At 39.1% G+C, this 24556-nt stretch overlaps 1 protein-coding gene across 6 annotated transcripts in view; it reads left to right on the forward strand.

The window, feature by feature from the left end:
* Positions 1–24556, forward strand: part of PTPRC (protein tyrosine phosphatase receptor type C) — a 247863-nt gene that overhangs the window by 212396 nt on the left and 10911 nt on the right. For all 6 annotated transcript variants that reach the window (XM_089688681.1, XM_089688682.1, XM_089688683.1 and 3 more), the window contains 7 exons: positions 1024–1159; positions 2651–2800; positions 4229–4319; positions 11950–12080; positions 16203–16337; positions 16912–17037; positions 21485–21660. In XM_089688681.1, the coding sequence (XP_089544807.1) occupies positions 1024–1159; positions 2651–2800; positions 4229–4319; positions 11950–12080; positions 16203–16337; positions 16912–17037; positions 21485–21660 (945 nt within the window). The remainder of the gene's footprint in view (positions 1–1023; positions 1160–2650; positions 2801–4228; positions 4320–11949; positions 12081–16202; positions 16338–16911; positions 17038–21484; positions 21661–24556) is intronic.

Below are 24556 nucleotides of genomic sequence, written 5' to 3' on the forward strand. Positions count from 1 at the left end.
CCCCCTACTGACCCTGGGCTCTCGGGCAGTGCCCGAATTTCCAAATGGTCAGTCCACCCCTGCAGAGAAGGGATTCATTCATCCTGTCTTCTCCTTGTCTACTGTGTTCAAATGAGCACACCTGGGGTTTCAGTTAGAGACATATCTGATGTATCTGATGGCAAACAGTTTCTGCTGAACTCTCTTTAGAAAACCAATAATGCTCCTTGAAATGTTTGTGAGGGTTGCAACCCGTATTACATGTTTGATTTTAAAACAAAGATGTTATATAGATTGTAAAACAACAGATTTAAAGCATCAGTACACTTTTTTGTAATAAATACCCCAGTCCCTTCTCCCTAGCTCTCTAAAATAATGTAATGGTACATACTTGGTTCTCAGTGGCATGGATGGCCTCCTGAAAAGTTTTCAACCTTTGCCTCCTCCACTACTAGCCCTGCCTGCTCAGTAACTCCCTGTATAGTTTAATAGAACCCTACTCCTAGCATCTCTTGTATAGGAGTAAGGTTCATACAGTATCATATTTTTAGTAAGCTACTGCAAAGGCACAACCAGTGCCCAAGGAAACTTAACTGAGGATGTAAACATTATGGAAAGCAATTAGACTCAAAACAATGTATACATTGTTCAACTGTTTTTTATTGTATATCTGATACTTCATACACAGATTGAAATACGACCGGTTCATCAAGGACTTGACTGAACTTTAATCCATGTATTGGCAGGCTGGCTGTACATAAGCTGATCTATGGATCGATTTGTATACAACTAACCTGTTGGAAACTTTCTGTCAATCAGTACCACTGATCAGTGTATTCTGACTGCAGGGAAGTTTCTCTTCTGTCAAAATAGAATGGCTCCTTGGAAAGGATTCCCCCATCCACCTTGAGTGTGTGGCTGGGGGAATCAAATCAGTTTCTTTTGCTCAACCCACTCGTTGAACGAAAAAAAAAAATGACTCATGTATGGCCAGCCTAACAGAGTGAGGTATGCTAACATATATTCTATTGATTGCCTTGGTAGTGCTGGAGTTGGACGTACAGGAACCTATATAAGTATTGATGCCATGTTGGAAGGTCTGGAAACAGAGGGCAGAGTGGATGTTTATGGTTATGTGGTACAGTTGAGGCGTCAACGCTGTCTTATGGTCCAAGTTGAGGTAGGTATAGAAATAAGGTTAAATATCTAATAACATAAAACCTTGGTCTACTTCAGTTACAAGTCCTTTATGATTATGATGATATATGGAACAGAAAGTTTTAAAATTACTTTCTATATACACTTTTAATTATAATGTAGTATTCTGTAATGTATTGTGTTGTTCATAACATTAGTTAATACTTCAATAATAAATAATTATTTAAAAATACATTTTATTTGTGTAATAGAATTAGGAGCCCGTATCACAATTTCTGTAAATGTGAAAATTTAGGCATTATGCACAAAACAAATTTGAAGACAAGGGAACACCGTTTCGATTCCCCTTTTCACCCCAGATCTCATTCCTATATTATAGCTACAAACAAGCACAAAGACACAAAGAAGGAGGCAATTATTTACAGTTACGCAAAGAGCGTTTTACACTGACAGTCAGAAATCAAAGGGGAAAAGGATAACTATATTTAGACTGCAATGTTCTGTAGATATTACAAACAGAAATATGAAGTATCTAACTACTTAAAACATAGAGAATAATATTACAATTGTAATAACCGTGGAGTTAAGAAGATTAGAGCAGCAGCAGAGGTAGTTCTAAGAGTGCATTCACACTTGGCATTTCCTGAATGAACTACAAAATGCTCAGGAAGTGTATGTTTTGGATTACGTTTCATAAATGTGCTTCAAACACACATCACACTTGCGGTGCCATTAATTGTTAATGGCACCCCAAGCACAGTTAGCCAATGCACATTTTATGTTGCCATTAATTGTTAATGGCACCCAAACACAGTCAATGCACATTTTTCTGTGCAGCAAACTCTCTACAAACGTGGAACACTTTACGCAAAAAAAGTTAGCAGGAATGCCTGCTCCTGCTACACGAAGTTGAATGGGACTGAAGAGTGGACAATTGGCAGACAAAAACAATGTATTGCAACCAGCTATGGTGTGGCAGGGGATCTCAAAAACAGCACTGTCAAAAGAGAGGAGCTGAAAAACTCCATAGTGTATTAGGCGTTATAGAATTAATTAAATAGAGTATAATGCACTCACAAACTAAGATATATAAACAGTTCATGCTGATAAGTCTAGGATGCAGCTAGCCTCTCCTAATTTTCCAACTCTGCCCAGGGAAATTCCATCTGAGACATCTGTGTAAAGGAGGTGTAGACCAGGAATAGGTATATACATCCTTAATCAGCAGCCTTCTTGAACTCTGGAGCCATAGTTCTGGAAGCCTGTTGCAGCCATGAGCTCGTTTTAAAGCCCCATAACGTATGATAGACATTTCTGACACACAAATACACAAACATTATTAATATTAAGTATGTACAGTACCTGTGATGTTGTAATATAACATTTTCATGTACATTGTGTTCGACAAAGCAGATTAAATGCATTACTATGAACATTTTCTATAAAGTTGTAAATGTAGTGCAATATTAGGTCTTACATGTAATGCTTTTTCTTGATTGTATATTTATAACAGTTCCAGTATATATTTATACACAAAGCTTTGGTGGAATACAATCAGTTTGGGGAAACAGAATTCAGTATGGCTGAACTACCACTAGTCCTCAATAACTTGAAGAAGAATGATCCTGCTTCTGAACCCTCTCAGCTAATGTGTGAATTTCAGGTATGTTGGCCCAACATTGTGTTTGTGCTGTTCTGTGGATGAAATTGAGTTCTCTTGCTTTAAACAATTACTCTCTTTAAAATGTGCTCTATACTAAAGTTGTCACGAATGTGTAAATGATGTAGGGAAATGTTTACTTTTTTTAAAATATGTGTTTATTGTATCATTGATTTAATGAAATATCACACAATATATGCAATTCAAAGAAAAATAAATCATATTATTATATATATTTAGATTGTAACAGTGACATATGTACACAGACTTGCAGTATACATATATGCACTGCTTGTAGTACTTAGTAGGAACAAAGCAAAAAGAAGGACCTTTCAGAATTTAGACTTCCAATATAATTATAATCTGTAAATACGGCCATACAATTTTTAAATATATCAGGCATGTTTTTGAGGGATTCAAGTGTATCTGTGGTGCTTAGTAACTGTTTTAATTGCATGCAGCTAATGAAGAGACATGTATTTATTCTTTTTAGGAATCTTAGGTGTACTGTCCATTATAATGTTATGGCATCTCAAGTTTCATTTATTGCAGAATATTCGTGAACATTCATGACCATGACTCCATTAAAAAGTACCTATAAAAGTTATTTAGGCACCATTTTCCTTTACTTACCTATGTATTGTACAAATTTAGATTTCAATATGTTTATTAATTTTCTATAAATAACAGTTACAAAAACGGAAGATAACGCCAGACCTCCCCAGAAAGGGAGTTTAATAGGTAAATATTTTCAGGTAGAAATGGTGTATCTATTTTCATTCTTTAGATTTTATATAAATATGTTTGCTTTACAAAATGTAGAATATCCAGAAAGCTGGAAAAAAAGCGGAGTAGTATAGGAAATTATATAGCTTTTTACAAATCCAAAACTGGAGCAAGCTTTCCAGGAAAGGGTACTAGGACAAAGGATGCAGCATGGTGTGCAGGAGGGGCTGGATGGATGGGCAACCGCAACAAACTACAGTGGTTCTGGCTGCATCTGTTGCCTTGTCCAGTTTGCTCTTGATCTCTGAGGCCCCAATGAAACACAATTCATGTGCAGGGACCATAGCAGCTGCATGGCCAGATCAGGTGGGAGTTACACCACTACCTAGGTAAATTTAAACCTTCACAAACACCACAGAACACAAAAGCTAAGTTAGCTCTCAGAACTATGGGAATAGCTTTAGTATCAGTATGATTTATGAGCATCCTAGGGGAGTGGGAGCAGTAAGCCCTGGTTAATGGAATGATTTGTTTCTATATTGTTTTTATTGTTGATTTTGTCGCAGCACAAAATTATTTAATTTGATTTATGGTTACTATTTGATATAAGAAAGATGTCAATACTATGAATAAATGGCTGCATGTCAATAAGCATTTGCAACAACATTCTGGTAATCATATATCTTATATTTTTATATATTCCAGAGATTACCATCATATAGAAACTGGAGACCGCAAAAGATAGGAAACCATCAAGATAACAAAGATAAGAATCGCTTCTCCTCAGTTGTTCCTTGTAAGTAATCCAGTAGTTCAATAAACATGTTTGGTTTCCCATACTATCTAGTTAAGGTATGTCACATTTAGTAAAAAAAAGGATGTACTCATTTATGCTGAGCACTATATAGTGCTCAGTATAAATGAGTACACCCCTTTTGAAAAGTAAGATTTGAATCAATATCTCAATGAACACAAGAACAATTTACAAAATGTTGACAAAACTGCGTTTTATAGAACATTTGTTTAGCTCGTTACATGAAAGTAAGTTAAATAATATAACTTAGATTACAAAATCTTCAGTTTTACTCATATTAGTTGATGCAAAAATGTATACACCCCACAACAAAAACTACAACATCTAGTATTTTGTATGACCTCCATGATTTGTAAGGACAGCCTGAAGTTTTCTAGGCATGGAATGAACAAGTTGGAGACATTGCATCATCTATCTTTTTCCATTCTTCAAGAATGACCTCTGTTAGAGCCTGGAAGCTGGACGGAGAGTGATGCTGAACTTGTCTCTTCAATTGGGTTCAGATCAAGCGTCATACTTGGCCACTGAATCAGTGTTCTTCAGAAATGTAACAGTGGCCTTAGATGTGTGTTTTGGATCATTGTCATTATGGAATAGTACACGACGATGAAGGGGACGGAGTGATGGTAGCATCTCTCTTTCAATATATAGAAAAGTATATCTGTGAATTTATGATGTCATAATTAAAACGCAGCTCCCTGACACCAGCAGCAGTCATGCAGCCCCACAGAAGGACGTTGTCACCACCATGTTTCACTGTAGGCACCACGCATTTTTCTTTGTACTCCTCACCTGTGCGACAACATACAGTTTTGAAGCCATCAGTTCCAAAAACATTTATCTTGGTCTCATCACTCCAGAGTACAGAGTCCCAGAAGTCTTCTTTTTCAGCATGGGCCCTGGCACATTCTAGGCAGGCTTTTTAGTGCATGGGCTTTAGGAGAGGCTTCCTTCATAGATGACACCCATGCATGCCATTCCTCTGCAGTGTACATCGAAATGTGCCACACAAAACAATCACCCCAGTTTGGCTTTCTACTTCTTTAGCTAACTGCAGTGAACTTGCATGGCGATTTTCTTCAAGCCTTCTCATCAGAAGGTGCTCCTTTCGAGATGTTAACTTCCATGGACAGCCTGGATGTCTCTGTGAGATGGTTGCAGTTCCATCTTTGTTAACTTTTTGTTTCACTTTTGCTGCAGTATTCTGACTGATGAGTAAAGCTTTGATGATCTACTGGTAGCCTTCACCTTTCTTATGTAAAGAAATTATTTTCTTTCTCAGGCCTTGTGACATTTCTTTTCCATGTGGTGCCATTTCTGACAGCATGAAATGGGAAAGAGGTTTCTTTGCTAAGTAACGCCCTTTTTTAATCAACTGTCTGCTGCGCACCTGTTTAATGAATAATTAGGCTCACCTGTAGCTGAATTCATGTTAATTAGAATTTTGTCTAAAATTTAGCTTTACTCCTTAGACTTTCATTGAGGTGTATTCATTTTTGCAGCATGGTCTTAAATTAATTTGCTAGGAAAAATACTTATTTGTGTGTGCAAATTAACAAATCTTGTTTGCAATCAATGGCCCGCATTTGTGGAAGTATTTTACAGCATAGTGTCCTATAGCAAATGTTGATTCTGAAAGAAGAGTAAAGGTTTTCTGACAAATCTGTTGGGGCATACTCATTTATGCTAAGCACCTATATATATATATGTAAGGCACTGCATAGATTGATGGCGCTATATAACTATCTGTAATAAATAAATATTTTTTTATTTTCTTCCACAAGGTAAAACTCTAGACTTCTGCTTAGACTAATCTTAAAGTGACCTTTCCATTATTAAAAATTCATCTCTTCTCTTGCTTCCCAACTGCTGCAAGTATTGGACAGTTGGATGAGTCTCTAGCCTTTGTGGTTCCTCCCACAGACATGCACGTCATATAGAAGTGTATGAGCCAGGTATTCCAGCCCAGGATGATTGGACTATGTTCCACAGTTCTTCTCTATTTCTTGGTTTTGCCTCAGAAACTGCATTTTTGATGTCACCCCACAAGTTTTCTATTGGATTAAGATCCGGGGATTGGGCTGGCCACTCCATAACATCAATCTTACTTTCATCAGTCCACAAAATGTTGCGCCATTTCTCTTTAGGCCAGTCAATGTGCTCTTTGGCAAATTGTAACCTCTTCAGCACGTCTATTTTTCAACAGTGGGACTTTGCGGGGGCTTCTTGCAGATAGCTTGGCTTCACATAGGCGTCTTCTAATTGTAACAGCACTCACAGGTAACTTTAGACCTTCTTTGATCTTCCTGGAGCTGATTGTTGGCTGAGTCCTTGCCATTTTGGCTATTCTTCTATCCATTTGAATGGTAGTTTTTTGCTTTTTCCCACGTCTTTCAGGTTTTGGTTGCCATTTTAAAGCATTTGCGATCATTTTAGCTGAGCAGCCTATCATTTTCTGCACTTCTTTATATGTTTTCCCCTCTCCAATCAACCTTTTAATCAAGGTACGCTGTTCTTCTGAACAATGTCTGGAACGACCCATTTTGCTCGGAATTTCAGAGAGAAATCCACTGTAACCAGCATGTACAACATTTGCTGCCTTCCTTCCTTAAATAAGGGCAATAATTGCCACCTGTTTTTCAAAGAATGAATGACCTCCCTAATAGAACTCCACACTGCTATTATTTTGAACATGCCCCTTTCAATTAGTGATTCAATTACACAGAATCAGCAGCATGCATGTCATGACTGTTGGGTCTGTTGGATTTCTATTACTCTACTACACCTGCTAATAAATTAGTTGCCATGTAGAAATATCATTTCTACCAAAAACAGTGATTGATCAGGTTAGTGATGTCTGACTGCTATTATTTTGAGCACAACTGTACATGTACATCCTGTAGTGACATATGAGCTTGCAGGAAAAACCACTGCTTGCAGAGGGAGCGCAAGTATTCTACACATACAGAAGTGTAGAATACTTGCAGCTGCAGGTGAAGGGAGATCCAGCAGATTTTCTTTTACAGGTGAACAATTTTTTAAAGTGACGCTTTCACTACAGGATCACTTTAAAGCTTTTGCTACCAAGGTCATTGAAGAATTTACAGCTGGCCAGCTCAGTATGCCTTACTTCCTTGGATTTCCCTAATTCTGCAAGCTCATGGTGGCTTCAGCTCCGTGAAATCTTAGCAGAATATGGTCTTTTACAAACTCTGAAAGCTAAAAATGAAAAATTAAACAAAAAAGTGGAAAATCGGTGGCAACCTGAGATTAAAAGTGGGGGGCAGGCCCTGACAATGAAAGGGTTACAGCTGAATTCTGGAAATTACTACAAAAATCCCTTTGCATTAGGGTTCCCTTGCACTGCAAGGGTTAAATGCTATTTGAAGCAGGCCTCCCCCCCCTTCACTAAAAAAAAAAATCAGATCAGCATACAGCTGTCCTGATTATCTCTTAACATTGATCATGATAGTAATAATAACAATGCGCAACAGGCAAAGGTGCTCCAAAGAAGAAGTTATGGCTTTTACCACTTGGCCTCCAGAAGGTTTTACCCTCTTCATGACCATAGCATTTTTTGCTATTCAGCACTGTGCTACTTTAATAATTACTTGCTCTTGTAACATTGTACCCAATGGAATTTCTATCATTTTTTCAAACAAATAGAGCTTTATTTTTGTGGTATTTGATCACCACTGGGTTTTTTATTTTTTATTATATAAAGTAAAAATTCTCCAATTTTAGAAAAATATACATTTTTGATTCTGTCATAACATTTTGCAAACAAATAATCATTCTTCATAAATTTAGGACAAAATATAGTCTGATACATTTCTTTGGCAAAAATAAAGTGCATAAACAGCAAAAATACATCAGTACATCAATACATATATGATCAGGTCATCAAATGAGTGTAACTTTCTAGCTGAAAAAGTGCTAAGTGCTAACAGTGTACTGTCTCTTTAACCACTTGCCTACAGGGCACTTATACCCCCTTCCTGCCCAGGCCAATTTTCAGCTTTCAGTGCTGTTGCATTTTGAATGCCAATTGCGCGGCCATGCAACACTGTACCCATATGACATTTTTAGAATTTTTTTTTTAGACAGATAGACTTTCTTATGGTGGTATTTAACCACCTCTGGGTTTTTTATTATTTGCAAAACAAACCAAAAACAACTGAAAATTTTGAAAAAAAACCCACATTTTTTCTTGGTTTTTGTTATAAAATTTTGTAAATAAGTGATTTTTCTCCTTCACTGATGTGCGCTAATGAGGCTACAGTGATGGGCACTGATAGGCTGCACTGAGAGGCACTGATAGGTGGCACTGATGGGCACTGATGAGGAGGCACCAGTAGGTGGCACTGATGGGCATCGACAGGCATCACTGATGGGCACTGAAAGGCAGCACTCATATATGGCACTAATAGGCGGCACTGATAGGCGGCACTGGCTGGCACTGATAGGCGGCACTGACTGGCACTGTTAGGTGGCACTGACTGGCACTGTTAGGCGTCATATGACGTCCTCCCAGAACGAGAGAACCGCCTTGCGCCCGTCATTACCTTATATGGCGGGCGGGAGGCGGTTAAATGCAAAGATGCATACAATCACAATATACATATAATTATACATATAAAGTCTGGCATGCACAATGACATCACAGGTAAACTCTGTCACCACTTTCACATCAGTACTCGTCTTCAGGGTATGACTGCATTGTACTTGTGAGTACAATTGCTGATTAATAATCTATTTCAGTAAGGGGTGCCTCTATAGGTGGTGGGATACCTCACAAATGTTTCTGATAAAATTTATCACAGAATTTGTTGAGAAAGCCGATGAACTTTGGACTGTTTAGTCTTATTCTTAATCCTACTTTTTATTTTTTGTGTATGAATCACACCTTCCACATTAAGTATTATTTTTCTGGATTATTTATTGCACTATAGGCCAATATTGTATGCATATTTGCATTTAAAGAGACAGTACACTGATTAGGTTATGTTTATGACTTAAAAATGTGCACTGCTTTCCAGACTATTTTCCAGGTATTGAGTTTTCCAATATTGAAGCTCTTTTTCTTTGACTTTTCTTTTCTCTTTTGATCGGGTAGGCACTAATTACAGATAGCAAATATCCCAAATCAGTGTATATTATTTAGTCTGTGTGAAAGTTACAGTGTCTATAATCTATGGTATATATATTTGAAAATTGATCATTCCTGATGTACTGACTACCTATCTCATTTCTTGAGGCCCTAAAATGCCAGGACATTACAAATCTCCATCAAATGACCCCTATTGGAAAGTAAATGTTCGAGAAATTTAGTAAGAGGCATGGAAAGTTTTTTAAAGCCGTAATTTTTTTTGTCACAATTTTTTGGAAAATGAGGAAATAAAAGAAGATTTGTTTATTTTCCACATTTTTTTACATACTGTACCTAGTGCAATACAGTGTCATCATATGACTGGTGTGGTGGTGATCAAGAATACTGACTGGTGATAGTATGTAAAAAAATAAATAAATGTTTTTTTTAAAACATACTGTCATCAGAGTAGTTCAGTGTCACCATAAAGGCATTGTGCTACTCTGGGAGTAGGGGGTGATTAGGGCTTTTTTTTTTTTTAACACTGTGATGATGATGTTGGCGATGATCACTGTTATAAGCAATCATTTTAACTGCTTACTAGTGTGATTCTGTGATTGGCTACAGCTATCATGCAGTACAAGGCCACTGCAAATGGCCTTGTACTATGTAATCTATCACAATAGTAAACAAGCTGACATGAGTGGCTGCCATTCATGATCGTTTTGTTTACATGTTATCATGTGAGCACTATGATTGGTCATAGCAATCACAATACCTCAGGCGCTCAATGCATAGGACACCACAGTCACAGGATCGCACACTGCTGCGTGCCCCTGGGGGCACACCAGTGTGCGTAAGCAGGTTGTGCCTACAGATACATCGCAGTGACGGCTCATGTAAACAATACAGATCTCTCCCCTGTCAGCTCCTGCACATTGCGTTGTATTGCTCTTCATAGCAGAGGACTATAAAGCAATGTGCTTACACAGTAAAGCACAAACACAGCACACAGTTAACCCTTTGATCGCCCCAGATGTTAACCCCTCCCTGCCCAGTGTCATTAGTACAGTGTCAATGCTTTTTATTAGCACTGATCACTGTATTAGTGTCACTGGGGATGTCAGTGACAGTCAGTCAGTTCCCCCCCAGTGTCAGAATGCCTGCCGCAGTCCAGCTATAAGTCGCTAATCACTGCCATTACTTGTATAAAACTAAAATTCCAGTATCTATACCGCCATTTGTAGACACTATATATTTCACCTAAACCAATTAATTTACATGTATTGGGATTTTTGTTTAGCAAAGACATGTAGTAGTTTAGGACAAAATCTGATTTTTTTAATTTTTTTTACTGGACATGTTTAATAGCGAAATGTCAAAAATATTTATTTTTTCTCAAACTTTTTGGTCTTTTTTTATAGAGCAAAAAATAAAAACGCAGAGGTGATCAAATACCACAGAAAGAAAGTTCTATTTGTGGAAAAAAAAGGACACAAATTTAATTTGGGTTCAGCGTTGCATGACCACGCAATTGTCAGTTTAATTAACGCAGCACCGTATCGCAAAAAATGGCCTAGTCAGGAAGGGGGGTAAATCCTCTGCAGAGCAAGTGGCTAATATGCACAGCATTATGTTTCCAGAAAACTGAACACTGCATGCCAACATCAAATGTTTGTGCTAAATGCAAAGCATAGCGTAAGGACTATAATAATGTAGAGCTGCCCCACAGCCAAGACCACTTGTTATCATTAGGGCTTGTATGACCACCAAACTTTATCAGTATATTCAAAGATAGAATGGCTTCTTGCTCTCTGTTATCTAAAATGCAAAAGAAGATGATCCAAAAAAAAGTAAATCAGCAGCAAAGTGTCAAGAAAATGCATTTTGTATTTTGGAAAGGCCAAGTTATGCTCCTTACTATAATCCTATTTAAACCTTTCTATATAGTGCTATATATGGTCACATTAAGAGGAAGTTCCACTGTGCTATGATGACCATTAAACATTAGTTTACAAAACACTAATTGAAAGCAGAACCACAAAAAGAAACATTAAATAAAAACATTAAGAAATACCTTTCCCAAGTTCTAAGAGCTTTCTATTTCCTGTCGCTGATGTCCCGGGGCCTCATAGCAGGATCTTACTATAATTCAGGTTCCCAACTCTCACAAGAAGGTTATCCAACACTGTGCAGTAGTGCATTCTTGTTGGATTTGGGATCCTCAGCTTTTTGCAGGATCCTGTGGGAAAACCCAATTACTTCACCATCACCTAGGAGAGCCTGTTGGGAAGCCAAAAGTAAGGTACATGTAGCCATTAGATTGGATTTCATGTGATTCAGCAATAGTATTTGATAATATGCATAGTATGCACCTGCTGTTCATATATAGCATTTTCATTTATTTCACAGATTCTAGATTTATGTTACATAAACATTATATAAAATGCTAACAGCACATTTACTACAGTTCTGTGTTTATTAGGCTGTTCTGTATAGGTAACTGTCTTCTTATCAACACAGATGAATTTAACAGTGTTCAGATCAAGACTGATGAAGAGCCAGAACAGGAAGTAACCGAGGATTCTGAAATGTCTTCGGAAGTTGACAGTGACAATGATGAGTCTCTATACATCAATGCCTCATATATAACCGTATGTTCATTTACATTTCTAGCTTGTCTGGAATAGGAAGCACAACGTTCAAATGTTGTTCAAAGTAACCTCTTTTAGAAGTTTTGGAAATGTCATTAGTTTCATTTGCATTCAGTAAATTTCACTGCCCAGTAGCAAAATCCACTAACTTTACTGCTCTGATTAGTGAAATATTTTATTACATCTTAACTGTGGAAATGCCAGATCATGTTTTCTGTATTTAATTCAGTAACAATTCTGTAAGATCATTGTTGATTTCCTTTCTTGTCAAATCTAAGTCTTCTTACTTGGGCTTGTAGTTTTCCTAAGTATTTAACAATTCATTGGAATTCAGTTTATAAATCTCTTTATTATACAAAGCAATTAACGTTTTAATTAGGGCATGCGGAGAAACATATTTTTACAGTCAATTACGTCCATCAACACCAATAAGATATAAAGCTAGTTACAGACCCCCATGCTTTAAGACAGTCAAGTCAGTGAGGAAAATTGTCTTGGTATCTATATTTGAAAAATTAGCCTCCTATTACAATAATAAGTATCAAATAATATATATTCTCACATAGTATTAGTCCTGTACTATCGCCATACAACATTATCTCCAATTTTGCCCATTTTCCCTCTCCCGCTCCCCCCCATCCCACTCCTCTCCCCTTCACTATTTTATTACCAAAAAGGGGAGTTTCCCAAATAAAAAAAAAAACAAAATGAAAAAAAGAGTACCTCATAACAGCCCATTTGGCAAGGTTAGCGGAATCATGTTCAGTCCCGTGGCACTATTTTCATAATCTGCTTATAAATAAATGTGAGTTGAAACAAAGTTTACTGGTATTATGTTGTATGTCCTATATTCTATTTTCATTAATTTATTTACTGTTATCAGCCACTCCCCTACTGTACAAGGAGAGGAATCTTTCCATTTTACTGCAATGCATGACTTGGTCACATTTATCAAATTATTACTAATGAGCATTTATATTTTCTCTTGGATAAAGAGCTAAAATGCAAAACACAAGCTGCTGGATTATTTGCTAAAGATAGGCCAGTGAGATTATGAATCAATTTACAAACCTATATCTCCAACAAGTTTCCCTATATCTCCAACAAGTGGGGTTTATTTCTGGGTACATCCAATGTAGTCTCACAGGGACCCTATACCATCGGGTGAGACTCTTATATTCAGAATCTAGAAATGTAGGCAATTGAGGAATTATGTGCAAAGTAAAGTATGTATGCACAGTGTTCATCTGTGAATTGCTGATTCAAGTCTCTTTCTTACTTCATAAGAAAGTGGGTGGACACAAGTATAGAGTACACAATAAAGAGACAGTGCTGAACTGGAGATTAATCTTTTCATAAGGTTTCATATACCGTCATCTTAGGGAGGTCAGAGTATTTGATGCATAAGGAAGTAACGAAATGTTTGCGCTGTAGAGCTTGCCAAAATGGCAACTGTGGGAAAATAATAGCTTGTATGTCAGATATTGATTTCCTACTTTCCTCTGACAAAAAGTCCTTTAACTTGGATATATGATTGTGGAAGAAGGGGTGAAAACCTGGTTCTTGTATCCCAGGTAAAAAATCAGGGTTTTCCACAACTGGCATCATAAGAGACTGCTTAGTTGAGGAAAGGGCAGTACCTTTTGTTGTTTGGATAACCTTTATTGTTGTTCCTATCAGTGGATAGTTTTTAGGTGTTGGGTAGCTGGTTGTGGGTAGAAGAAGATGAAAGAAAGAGCGCACAAACCTTGCGCATTACCTCAATAAATAGTGACTAATTTTATTATTAAGGAAATATACTCACAAAGTGATGGTATAACAGGCATAAGTAACCATAATCCAAACAGGGTTACAGGTAAATCCAAAAGGGGAGGGGGATGAAGGCTAACGCATTTCGAAGGGTGCTCCCTTCTTCATCAGAGCTGGGTTGAGCAGATAGAGACTTCCGTATGGCAGAGTTCCCATGGCAAGGAGATATTCAGCCACTGAGTGTCAGTATTACAGCAGTTCAGCCTGTTTAGTTTCAAATCTGGATCTTTGGTGACTGCTGGTTGTGGGTAGCTAAGGAAGTGTCTAGAGGGGAAGGGGTGAAAAATCCTGCTCAAGAGTCACCCAGATCTTTGTCAATGAATGTTTGCACCAATCCAGTACCCAGTGGCATTGCTATGGGGGTGCAGGGGGTGATACCAGGGCTGCCAAAAGGGGATACCACTGGGCCTCCTGGCGTACGGGGGCCTGGACAGCAGGGAGATCAGTGCGGCCGCATGGGAGGTCAATTACAGAACAATGTACTATGTCTCTCCCTCCAGCAGCTGAAAGACTGTTTCTCCCCCTCTGCCTCCTGCCGGCTGTCATCTGCTGGAGGGAGAGACACAGACACAGTGCATCATTTTGTAATTGTCCTCATGTCCTGCGGCATTTACCCTCCTCTCTGTACTGCCCACAGCGTGCCTGGGCCTCTGCTCATCCCCCTGCAGTGCTGCTTGCTTTTCTCTCCCGCCAGCTGCTGCGGGTACACAGGCGGATGGAGAGTGGGGGAAGGGTGAATATGGGTGAATATGTCATTTTCCGGCACCTTCCTTTTCTGAATTGGACACAGTAAGGATTTGCTACCAATCGCTCCTGTGTCCATTGATAACTGAGCATAGTAAACTGTGTTTACTATGCTTCAGTTTATGAATGAACAGGAGCCTCTGTCTCCTGTTGATTCATCTTCAGTGCAACTGAGGCTACTAAGAAAGGAACTGAAGAATCTGTGTCCTCAATTCCTTTCTCTGTCTCCAAGGTGAGATGTCCGGGGTCTCTTTAGACCCCTGATATTTCATCCAAGCCCCTCCCTTCAACAGCATTGTTACAAAAAAATGTATAAAATCATTCTAAAAATTTAAAAAATAAATAGTAAAATATAATTTTTAAAAATTGGAAAAATAATTTTTAAAAAAATTGTAATTTATGTAATCTGGGGGATGAGGGCCCTGTCAGGCAGGCTGTACAAAAAATCCCAGTGAGGAGTGTCAAAGTGTTGTTGTGCATATTGTAATGGGGCTTTTTTTTGCATTGGCGCAGAAAAAGCTTATTTCTGACCAGGGGCGGACTGACCATTTGGAAATTCGGGCACTGCCCGAGGGCCTGGGGTCAGTAGGGGGCCCCATGAGATGCCCCTGGTACCTTTTTCATAGGCTTTTTTGAGTTTGGGCAAGGACACAGGGGCCCCATGATCCCCTATTGCCCGGGGGCCCCATGAGTTGTCAGTTCGCCCCTGTTTCTGACAACTCGACCATGCAGCTCATTTTTTTTCAAGTATTGTTATATTATGCTCCTTTACAAATCCACACCATCTTTTTCCAGAGCAGCTGGTATTTCTCCTGAGGTTACCTGTGGGTTTTTATTTGTATCCCAAACAATTCTTGTGGTACTTGTGGCTGCAATCTTTCTTGGTTTACCTGACCTTGGTTTAGTATCAATAGATCCCAGAACTTTCCACTTCTTAATTGATTAAAAAGTGACTGACTGGCATATTCAAGGCTTTGGATATCTCTTTATATCCTTTTCCATCTTTATAAAGTTCCATTTCCTTGTTACGCAAGTCTTAAGACAGTTCTTTTCTGCTCCCAGTGGTTCAATATCTAGCCTGCTCAGTGCATCCACGTGAGAGCTAACAAACTCACTGACTATTGATACACAAACACTAATTGCAATTTAAAAGTGTACAGATGTGGGAAATTAACCTTTAATTGCCATTTTAACTCGTGTGTGTCACCTTGTGTGTCTGTACCAAGGCCAAACATTCCAGGGTATGTACACTTTTGATCAGGTCTATTTGGGTGATTTCTGTTATCATTATGATTTAAATAGGAGCCAAACAACTATGTGATAATAAAGGGCTTCATATGATTACTATCCTTAAATAAAAGACAGTTTTTTGGCATGATCAGTCATATTTCCAAAATGTCATGATTTCTGCCAGAGTATGAAAACTTTTGAGTATAACTGTATAATGAGGATCTCTGGGATGCTGCATTTCAGGTAAAGCTATTATATTGCAAAAATGCTCAGAACAGGGAGAGAATAGTGCACAAAAGTGGACTTGGCTTTTTTGTCATTTATTTTGCTTTGCTGCAGGGATACTGGGGAACGCGAGAGATAATTGCTGCCCAAGCACCACTGAAAAATACTCTGTCCGAGTTCTGGCAAATGGTTTTCCAAAGGAAGACCAAGGTGATTGTTATGCTATCAGCACCTAACCAGGAGAACAATGTGAGTACTGCATCATTTTTATTTCATGCCACTTTTACTTTTTGGTACATTTTCAGTCCATTCCAATTGTCCCTTTTTTGAAGAAGTATATTTGTAAGTGTCTGCTCACTAAGCAGACTAAGGCTGGCCATACATTATACAATTATCTGCAGATTTTTGGTTTAGATTTACCAAAAACCATATAATAGGAGGACAAACCTAAACAACACTTTCAGTTGTATCCAATTAGGCAGGCCCTTGCACTACATAGTTGAAGGTAAATCTAAAGGAAATTGGGCAGAAAATCTGCAGATAATTGTATAATGTATGGCCAGCCTTACCTTGTTATATTTTAAAAAAGTATAATAAGAGTCAATGGAGGGGATTTACTAAAACTGGAGCACTCAGAATCTAGTGCAGCTGTGCATGGTAGCCAATCAGCTTCTAACTTCAGCTTGTTCAATTAAGTTTTGACAACAAAACCTGAAAGCTGACTGGTCTCTGTGTACAGCTGCAGCATATTGCGCACTTTCCGCTTTTAGTTAATCCCTCCCCCCTCCAATGTCTTTAATGTTTTATACCCTTGTCTCATCAGGAAAATAGCTGTGCTCCTTACTGGAAAGAGAAGAGCAAGACTTATGATAATCTTCAGGTGGAGCTAACCAGTGAAAAATCACATGGCAGCTATACTGAACGTTGTTTTGAGATCAGGCATGCTAAGGTAAGAAATTCCTGGCTGTTAACGTTTTATAAGAGTTTTAGGTGTTTTTCTTGAGACAACTATTATACACTATTTGAAAGAAAACAGCAGTTACTGACTCCAGCACGGAGTACTGATTATTTACAGTCTTTCAGTTCCCTTCTGTCCTAAATGTCACATTAATTTCTAACTCCCCTCCAACTGGTAAACACTTTAAAAGTTACATAGAGAGTTTGAGCCTCTATTCTAAAATGGTTTGATGCTAAATACTAATGCCATGAAGAGGATTGGCATAAGGGGATCAGAAAGGAATTTGTTTCCTTAGTGGAGAAAATTGGACCATGTTGTATAAGTTTTTTTTACCTTCCTCTGCAAAAACTATGGTTTTAGGATTCGAGGAAGCAGGTTTTTTATTTATTTTTTCATTTGTCATTTGCATGATTTCAATGGACATGTATCTTTTTTCAACCTGATTAACTATATAACTTTGAAACAACACCCTGCACTATTTAAAATGATTTAAATGATGAACACTATTGGCTTCATTTGGGATATTCCTAAGTCAAATATTAAATGTAGAGCTACTCTGACAGGAACTGCTGGTAATTGGGCCTATTTTCCTTTTTACAGCACTCACAGCCAGACACACAGTATTTTGCACACTGTTCTACAGGCTCAATAATCAGTCTAAGGGTTTTGTTTTTGGTGTATTATTGGCAACGATGAACTTGAATGGGGCTAGCAAGCATGAGATACTCCAAATCTGAAGAAAGGTGAACTTGAACAGGTTGAAGATCAGTAACTTTCTGGCTGGGCTTGTTCACTTCTTTACAAAAAGCCACAGACAAGACCTTGTACTCCTACAAGTGTACCTGTTCAATACCTGAATGGTATTGCACCCCTGCTTGGCTGGACTGGCACACTTCAGTCTGTACTTTACTTTAGCAACAAGTCCCATAGAATCTCTATGCAGCCTGTGAGCCTGTCTTCCTCTCAGAACTAAAGCACTAAACAATCACTTTTGCAGCACTGGGGTTTTGTACTCACTCAGCCATAGGATCCTGTTACCTTTTGATATCCACTGGGCTTTTTACTTGTGAGGGAGACACAGACTCACTCAGCTTTCAGTACAACTTGGGCTCTCTCCAACAGCTTCCTTTCCAGCTCTCTCCTGAACCCCTGGATTCCTAGGATCTCTCTTTCTTCAGGTCTTCTGGGAAAACCTAGCTGAGACCCTCTTTTCTTCTTGCTGGCACCTTCCTTGGCTTCTGCTCAGGAGTGCAAGTGAGAGTCTCCTCCTGATTGGGCCCTGGAATGCTTCACCTCAGCATGCTGCACACTACCCTTTGCTTCTCAGGCTCAGACTACTTAAGGGCTCTTCCCCCCACCTTCTGGACAACACCTCCTCAGGGATTGGAAGCCCCATAAATATTCAAGCTGCAGCTTCTGCTCTCCCGTCCACTATATTCTGGAAAACCCTAGATCATTCCAGAACATAGGGGAAAGTAGCAGAGCAGCAGCCAGTGAAACCTTGAGCAGACCTAAGCAATCAACCACTGCTCCTCTGTCTACATACACTATATTGCCGAAAGTATTGGGACACCCCTCCAAATAATTGGATTCAGGTGTTCCAATCACTTCCATGGCCACAGGTGTATAAAATAAAAAACCTAGGCATGCAGACTGCTTCTACAAACATTTGTGAAAGAATGGGTCGCACTCAGGAGCTCAGTGTATTCAAGCATGGTACCGTGATAGTTTTTCACCTGTGTAGTAAGTCCATCCATGAAATGTCCTTGCTACTAAATATTCCACAGTCAACTGTTAGTGGTATTATAACAAAGTGGAAGCAACTGGGAGCAACAGCAACTCAGCCACGAAATGGTAGGCCACGTAAAATGACAGAGCGGAGTCAGCGCATGCTGAAGCGCACAGTGCGCAGAAGTCGCCAATTGTCTGCAGAGTCAACAGCTAAAGACCTCCAAACTTCATGTGGCCTTCAGATTAGCACTACAACAGTGTGTAGAGAGCTTCAGGGAATGGGTTTCCATGGCCGAGCAGCTGCATGCAAGCCTTACATCACTAAGTGCAATGCAAAGCGTCGGATGCAGTGGCGTAAAGAACGCCACCACTGGACTCTAGAACAGTGGAGACATGTTCTCTGGAGTTACAAATAATGCTTCTCTGTCTGGCAATCCGATAGACGTGTCTGGTTGCCAGGAAGACAGTACTTGCCTGACTGCATTGTGCCAAGTGTAAAATTTGGTGGAGGGGGGATTATGGTATCGGGTTGTTTTTCAGCGGTTGGGCTTGGCACCTTAGTTCCAGTGAAGGGAACTCTTAAGGTGTAGGCATATCAAGACATTTTGGACAATTTCATGTTCCCAACTTTGTGGGAACAGTTTGGGGATGACCCCTTCCATTTCCAACATGACTGCACACCAGTGAACAAAGCAAGGTCCATAAAGACATGGATAAGCGAGTTTGGGGTGGAGGAACTTGTTCGGCCTGCACAGAGTCTTGACCTCAACCCGATAAAACACCTTTGGGATAAATTAGAGTGGAGACTATGAGCCAGGCCTTCTCATCCAACATCAGTACCTGACCTCACAAATGCGCTTCTGGAAGAATGGTCAAACATTCCCATAGACACACTCCTAAACCTTGTGGACAGCCAAAGCTGTTATAGCTGCAAATGGTGGGCCAATTCAATAATGACCCCTACAGACTAAGAGTGGGATGCCATTAAAGTTCATGTATGTGCATTCCAATACTTTTGGCAGTATAGTTAGGAGATAACTAAATTTACCTAATAAACACTAGCAAACTAAGACGGTGCTATATAAATGAAAACACTCACTGTCCCTGAAGCTCTTTATTTAAAAAAATTATAATAAGAAGAATATACCACTATGTCAACAAATAATGTTCCAGTGTATCCAAACATAATGGCTCACAATGTTAATGTCCTGCAGTGATCCTCTCCCAACAATCCTTTGACAGTAAAGCTTCGACGCTGTCATTCACAGAGAGCATATGCTGGTGTATTAGCAGTCAATTATTATTATTATTATACAGTATTTATATAGCACCAAAGGGTTTGTTCAGTGCTATACAATAGCGCGGGGGGACAGAACATGAGACAATACAGTAACAATACAATACACGAGGGGTTCGAGGGCCCTGCTCTTTCGAGCTTACAATCTAGGAGGGAGGGGATAGTGGTACAGGAGGAAGTGGCTGTGGGGGATGGAGTGGTGGGAGGAGTGCAGGAGATCGGTTGTTAGGTGAGGGTGGGGTAGGCTTCTCTGAAGAGATGGGTTTTCAGGGTGCGCCTGAAGGTGAGAAGGGTAGGTGACAGTCTGATGGATTGGGGTAGGGAGTTCCAGAGGATGGGGGGACTCCTGGAGAAGTCCTGGAATCGGGCGTGGGAGGAGGAGACCAGGGAGCTAGAGAGTAGGAGGTCCTGTGAGGAGCGAAGGGCATGGGTAGGGTGACACCTCCTATTCACTGCCAGTAGCGGGACTCCCCAGCCTGAAAGTGAATGTAAAAAAAGTGTCAGGGGTGCTGGCTGATGTCACTGAACAAACATGGCTACACCAGCAAGCATCCCCAGTGTTTATATTTCACTGAATGAGGGATGTGTTATTATTTGCTACCGGTAGCATGCTGGAGGCTGCTAGCTTCCTAGCAAATACAGCCCTGAACTTGAAACTGTCATATATTAATGGTGATAGTATTGCCACCACTAATAAATGACTTCCTGAACATCTGGAGGTTCGCTGCATCACTCCAAACTCGAACCTCATCCCTACTCTTCATAATTATTACCCTCTTAATGGAAAACCTCTACTTCACTTGGGCTGGGTGTCAATGAGCATGCTAGCTGCTAACTTGCCACCTCACAGCACTAGCCATTAAAACAGAATATGCAGATACTGAATACTAGGTAACCACACATCAACATTTTAGTCTCTTGCGCTAGTAATAAGGACTATTACTAGGCTACACATTAGTTGTGCCTTAAGGCACAGTGACTTAGAGGGTAGAGCGCTAATCATTTCCAGATTGATTGTCAACCAGCATGGTCCCTGGCAACCAGCTCAACTTTGCAATGCACTTCAAAGGAGAATGGGTATATTTTATTTTGTCACAGCGCTTCTTTTCTTTATTTCCTAAACATTTTTAGACAGAGAACCTATCTACTTTTTGGAGAATCTATACCTGTGTCCCTATTTTAAAGTTGTTATGCAAAAACAGTATACAGTAAGCTACTGGAATTTTGAAATGACTCAGTCAGGTTTTAATTTGAATTTCAAAGAGTGGACAAACGATAAGCTTATGCATATAACATACTATATTCAAACAACTATGTTTATCTTTTCATTTCTCCATTGTTAGGTTATAAAAGTTATACTACTTTGCCACGAGTAACAATAATTATACATTATTACTTCTGTGATTTCAGAGGAAAGATATAAGAAAAGTGTCTCAGTTCCATTATGAACAGTGGGGGGAAGCTATTCCTGTAGAGACCAAGCAACTATTGGATGTGATTGACAAGATTAAGAAGAACATTCCAACTAAGAGACAGGAGGAACAGACTAGGCATGACAAATCTGTGCCGCTTATTGTTCATTGCAGGTGTGATGATTATTATGACGATGAGGATGATGATGATGATAATGATGATAATAAAAATTATTGTTCTTATTATTACTTGAAAAAAATAGAGAGAGGGCCTCACATGCAAAACTAATAATATATTCAGTTTTATGAGAGTTATTTAGAAAATTTAATTGTGCTATTGTGTGTAAGTGTAAGACACTAGTGTAATTTGCTTCTATCTACATATACCCATACATCCTTTGGAAAAAAATGTTGGTGAAGAGAATCATGAAACAATAGCTGCCCTATACAGATGAGTTGTCAATCGCTGCTTCAAAACTAAAATGGTAGACAGCATGAAGCAAAGTGAGAGCTTTGCATTCGGTTAACGTGATATGAGACCTAAAAATGTTTTTTATCTTAATGCATTGCTTGCATTAAGGTAAAACATGTTTTAGGTTTCCTCTGCTCCCCCTTCCTGTGTGAAGCGGAAGACAGGGGAGAAGAGATCAGCACTGTGCATGGCTGCATCTCTTCCCCCCTCGTGTCCTCTTGACACAGGGACTCAAACAGCAGCAGGAGCCATTGGCTCTTGCTGTTGTCAATCAAATATGGTGAAATGGAAGACGTGGGGCTATGTCCTGCTGTGTGTGTCTATAGAGCGCAGCTCCGTAGACACACAGATCAGGGGCAAGCACAAGCATGTGTCCCCATAGCAAATGGCTTGCTATGGGTACACACAAAAGAGAGGAGGAGATCGCAGACAGGGTACCCAAGAAGAGAAAGATCGGGGCAATACCATTGCACAGAGTGAGTGAGTATAACGTGTTTGTTAATTTTAATTAAGAAACCCGCCTTTATTAACACTTAAAGTAATGACAAAAAAATGTTTGCAGTAAAAAAAAGTCGTAAATATAGTATGTAGAGGTGTATTTGATTTTTGTTCCTGCTTATTTTTATAAAAGGTACTGACACTAATGTCTTCGCTTGATAAATCTTGCAATATGCCTAAACGTTAGGTCTTATGGGCATCTTACTCATTTTAAATTTACTATTGCTCTTTGCATTTATTGTCTGAAAACTCGCAGTCCCTTATGTAATAAGACAAAAGGCAATGTAAAAACTAATGGAATAGAGATAAAAAAAAAATATCAGTTTTTAGTATATGTAATTTTTAAGCCGCTCTTTTGATTTAACACACCCCTATTATACTGCTATTTTGATGGTGATATTAATATTCACGATTGCAGTTAACTGTGTCACTTGTCTGTCACTGGAGTATTAGGCCTCATGTACACTTTTTTCAAGCCTCTGAACACAGCTCTGTCTCAGCCAATGCGTCCAATGTGTTAGAGTCATATTTTAGAGCAGTATTTAGGGTCAAAAAAATGCCCAACTCCTGCAAACAGGGAGAAATGTACTGGCATAATTAACGCATAAATGCATGCATATGAATGCATAAATACACAGGTATGTGCATATTTTCAGGCTAGTAAGTAATTATAAGAAAATATGCACATCAGCAAGCTAAATGCTCAACAGACTGAGCATTTTTACTCTGGATTTTCTGCCAGCTCATGGCAGAGATTCAGTGTAAATGGGATCTAAAAAACAAAGACACCACTTTGGAGCTCAAGTGTAGTGGACTTATAACAAATACAGATGGTCATCCTCTAGCAGATACATTTACTGGCTTGGTAATTCATTTGAAGATTTGCTGTCCTTTTCAGATTGTGAGAATCCTATACTAAATGACAAAATGACAAAAAAGGTACACCAGCCCTGTATATTACCTATTAGGTACTCTTTATAAAAAAAAAAAAAAACCACATACAGTATATTATATTCACGAATGAACTAAAAACAAAAGCTCATTAAGTCACTAGGACACCAGCCTCTAAATGGATTAAGATCATGTTAGGTTGACCTTGACCTGGACAACATGCCACAGCAGAAAGAGGAGCTGATGCATTTTGAGGCAGATGGCACTTCCTCGGAGCTAACCTGTCTGCCATTTTCTACCATTTAAATAATCCCACATATTGGTAGGTATCATAAGCCCCTCCTACTGTTTAGTATTAGGGAGGGATTAAGTTCACACAATACTGATGATTCAAATTAAATAAGATAAAATAAAATAACAACATGAAGTAGACCTTAGAGCTTAAGAGCAGCAGCCAATCAGTGCAATCAAATCCCATACATATATTAGTAGTAATAAACAATAAACCATAGCTTTGATAGTTATCTTGATACAACAAATATAGACCAAGTGATGTCGGGCAATGTAAGAGCAACATGGTACCTTTAAGAAACCTGCACTTACCCTTCCATGTATGATCAGTGATCAATTCTCCTAAGTGATTTATACGATTACAATGGCTATGCGCTGGGATGCATGTCAGCCGCTATGGGCTAGAACACACACGATACTGATGGGGTAAGCCCTAGCTCCATATACAGGGAACCCGCCCCTATGGATGGAACTGTGAGTGTGCTGAAGCACACAGGACCTCTGCGTGTATGTAGCTTAAATGAACATTATTATTATACAGGATTTATATAGCACCAACAGTTTGTGCAGCGCTATACAAAATGAAGGTAGATATTACAGTTACAATACAATTTGGTACAAGAGGAAACAGAGGGCCCTGATCGTTAGAGCTTACAATCTAGGAGGAAGGGTTCAGTGATAAAAATGGTAATAGCTGTGGGGGATGAGCTGATGGAGGAAATAAATGGCAGTTTATAGGTAGGATAGGCTTCTTTAAAGAGAAAGGTTTTCAGGGATTGTCTAAAGGTGGATAGATTGGGGTAGGGAGTTCCATAGGATGGGAGAAGCTCAGGAGAAGTCCTGGAAGCAAGCATGGGAGGAGGTGACATGGGAACTAGAGATCAGAAGGTCTTGGGAGGATCGAAGAGAGCGGTTAGG

This window comes from Staurois parvus, unplaced genomic scaffold, assembly GCF_062004578.1.
Source record: "Staurois parvus isolate SC_StPar_1 unplaced genomic scaffold, SC_StPar_1.0 ptg000450l, whole genome shotgun sequence".
Classification (NCBI taxonomy): Eukaryota; Metazoa; Chordata; class Amphibia; order Anura; family Ranidae; genus Staurois; species Staurois parvus.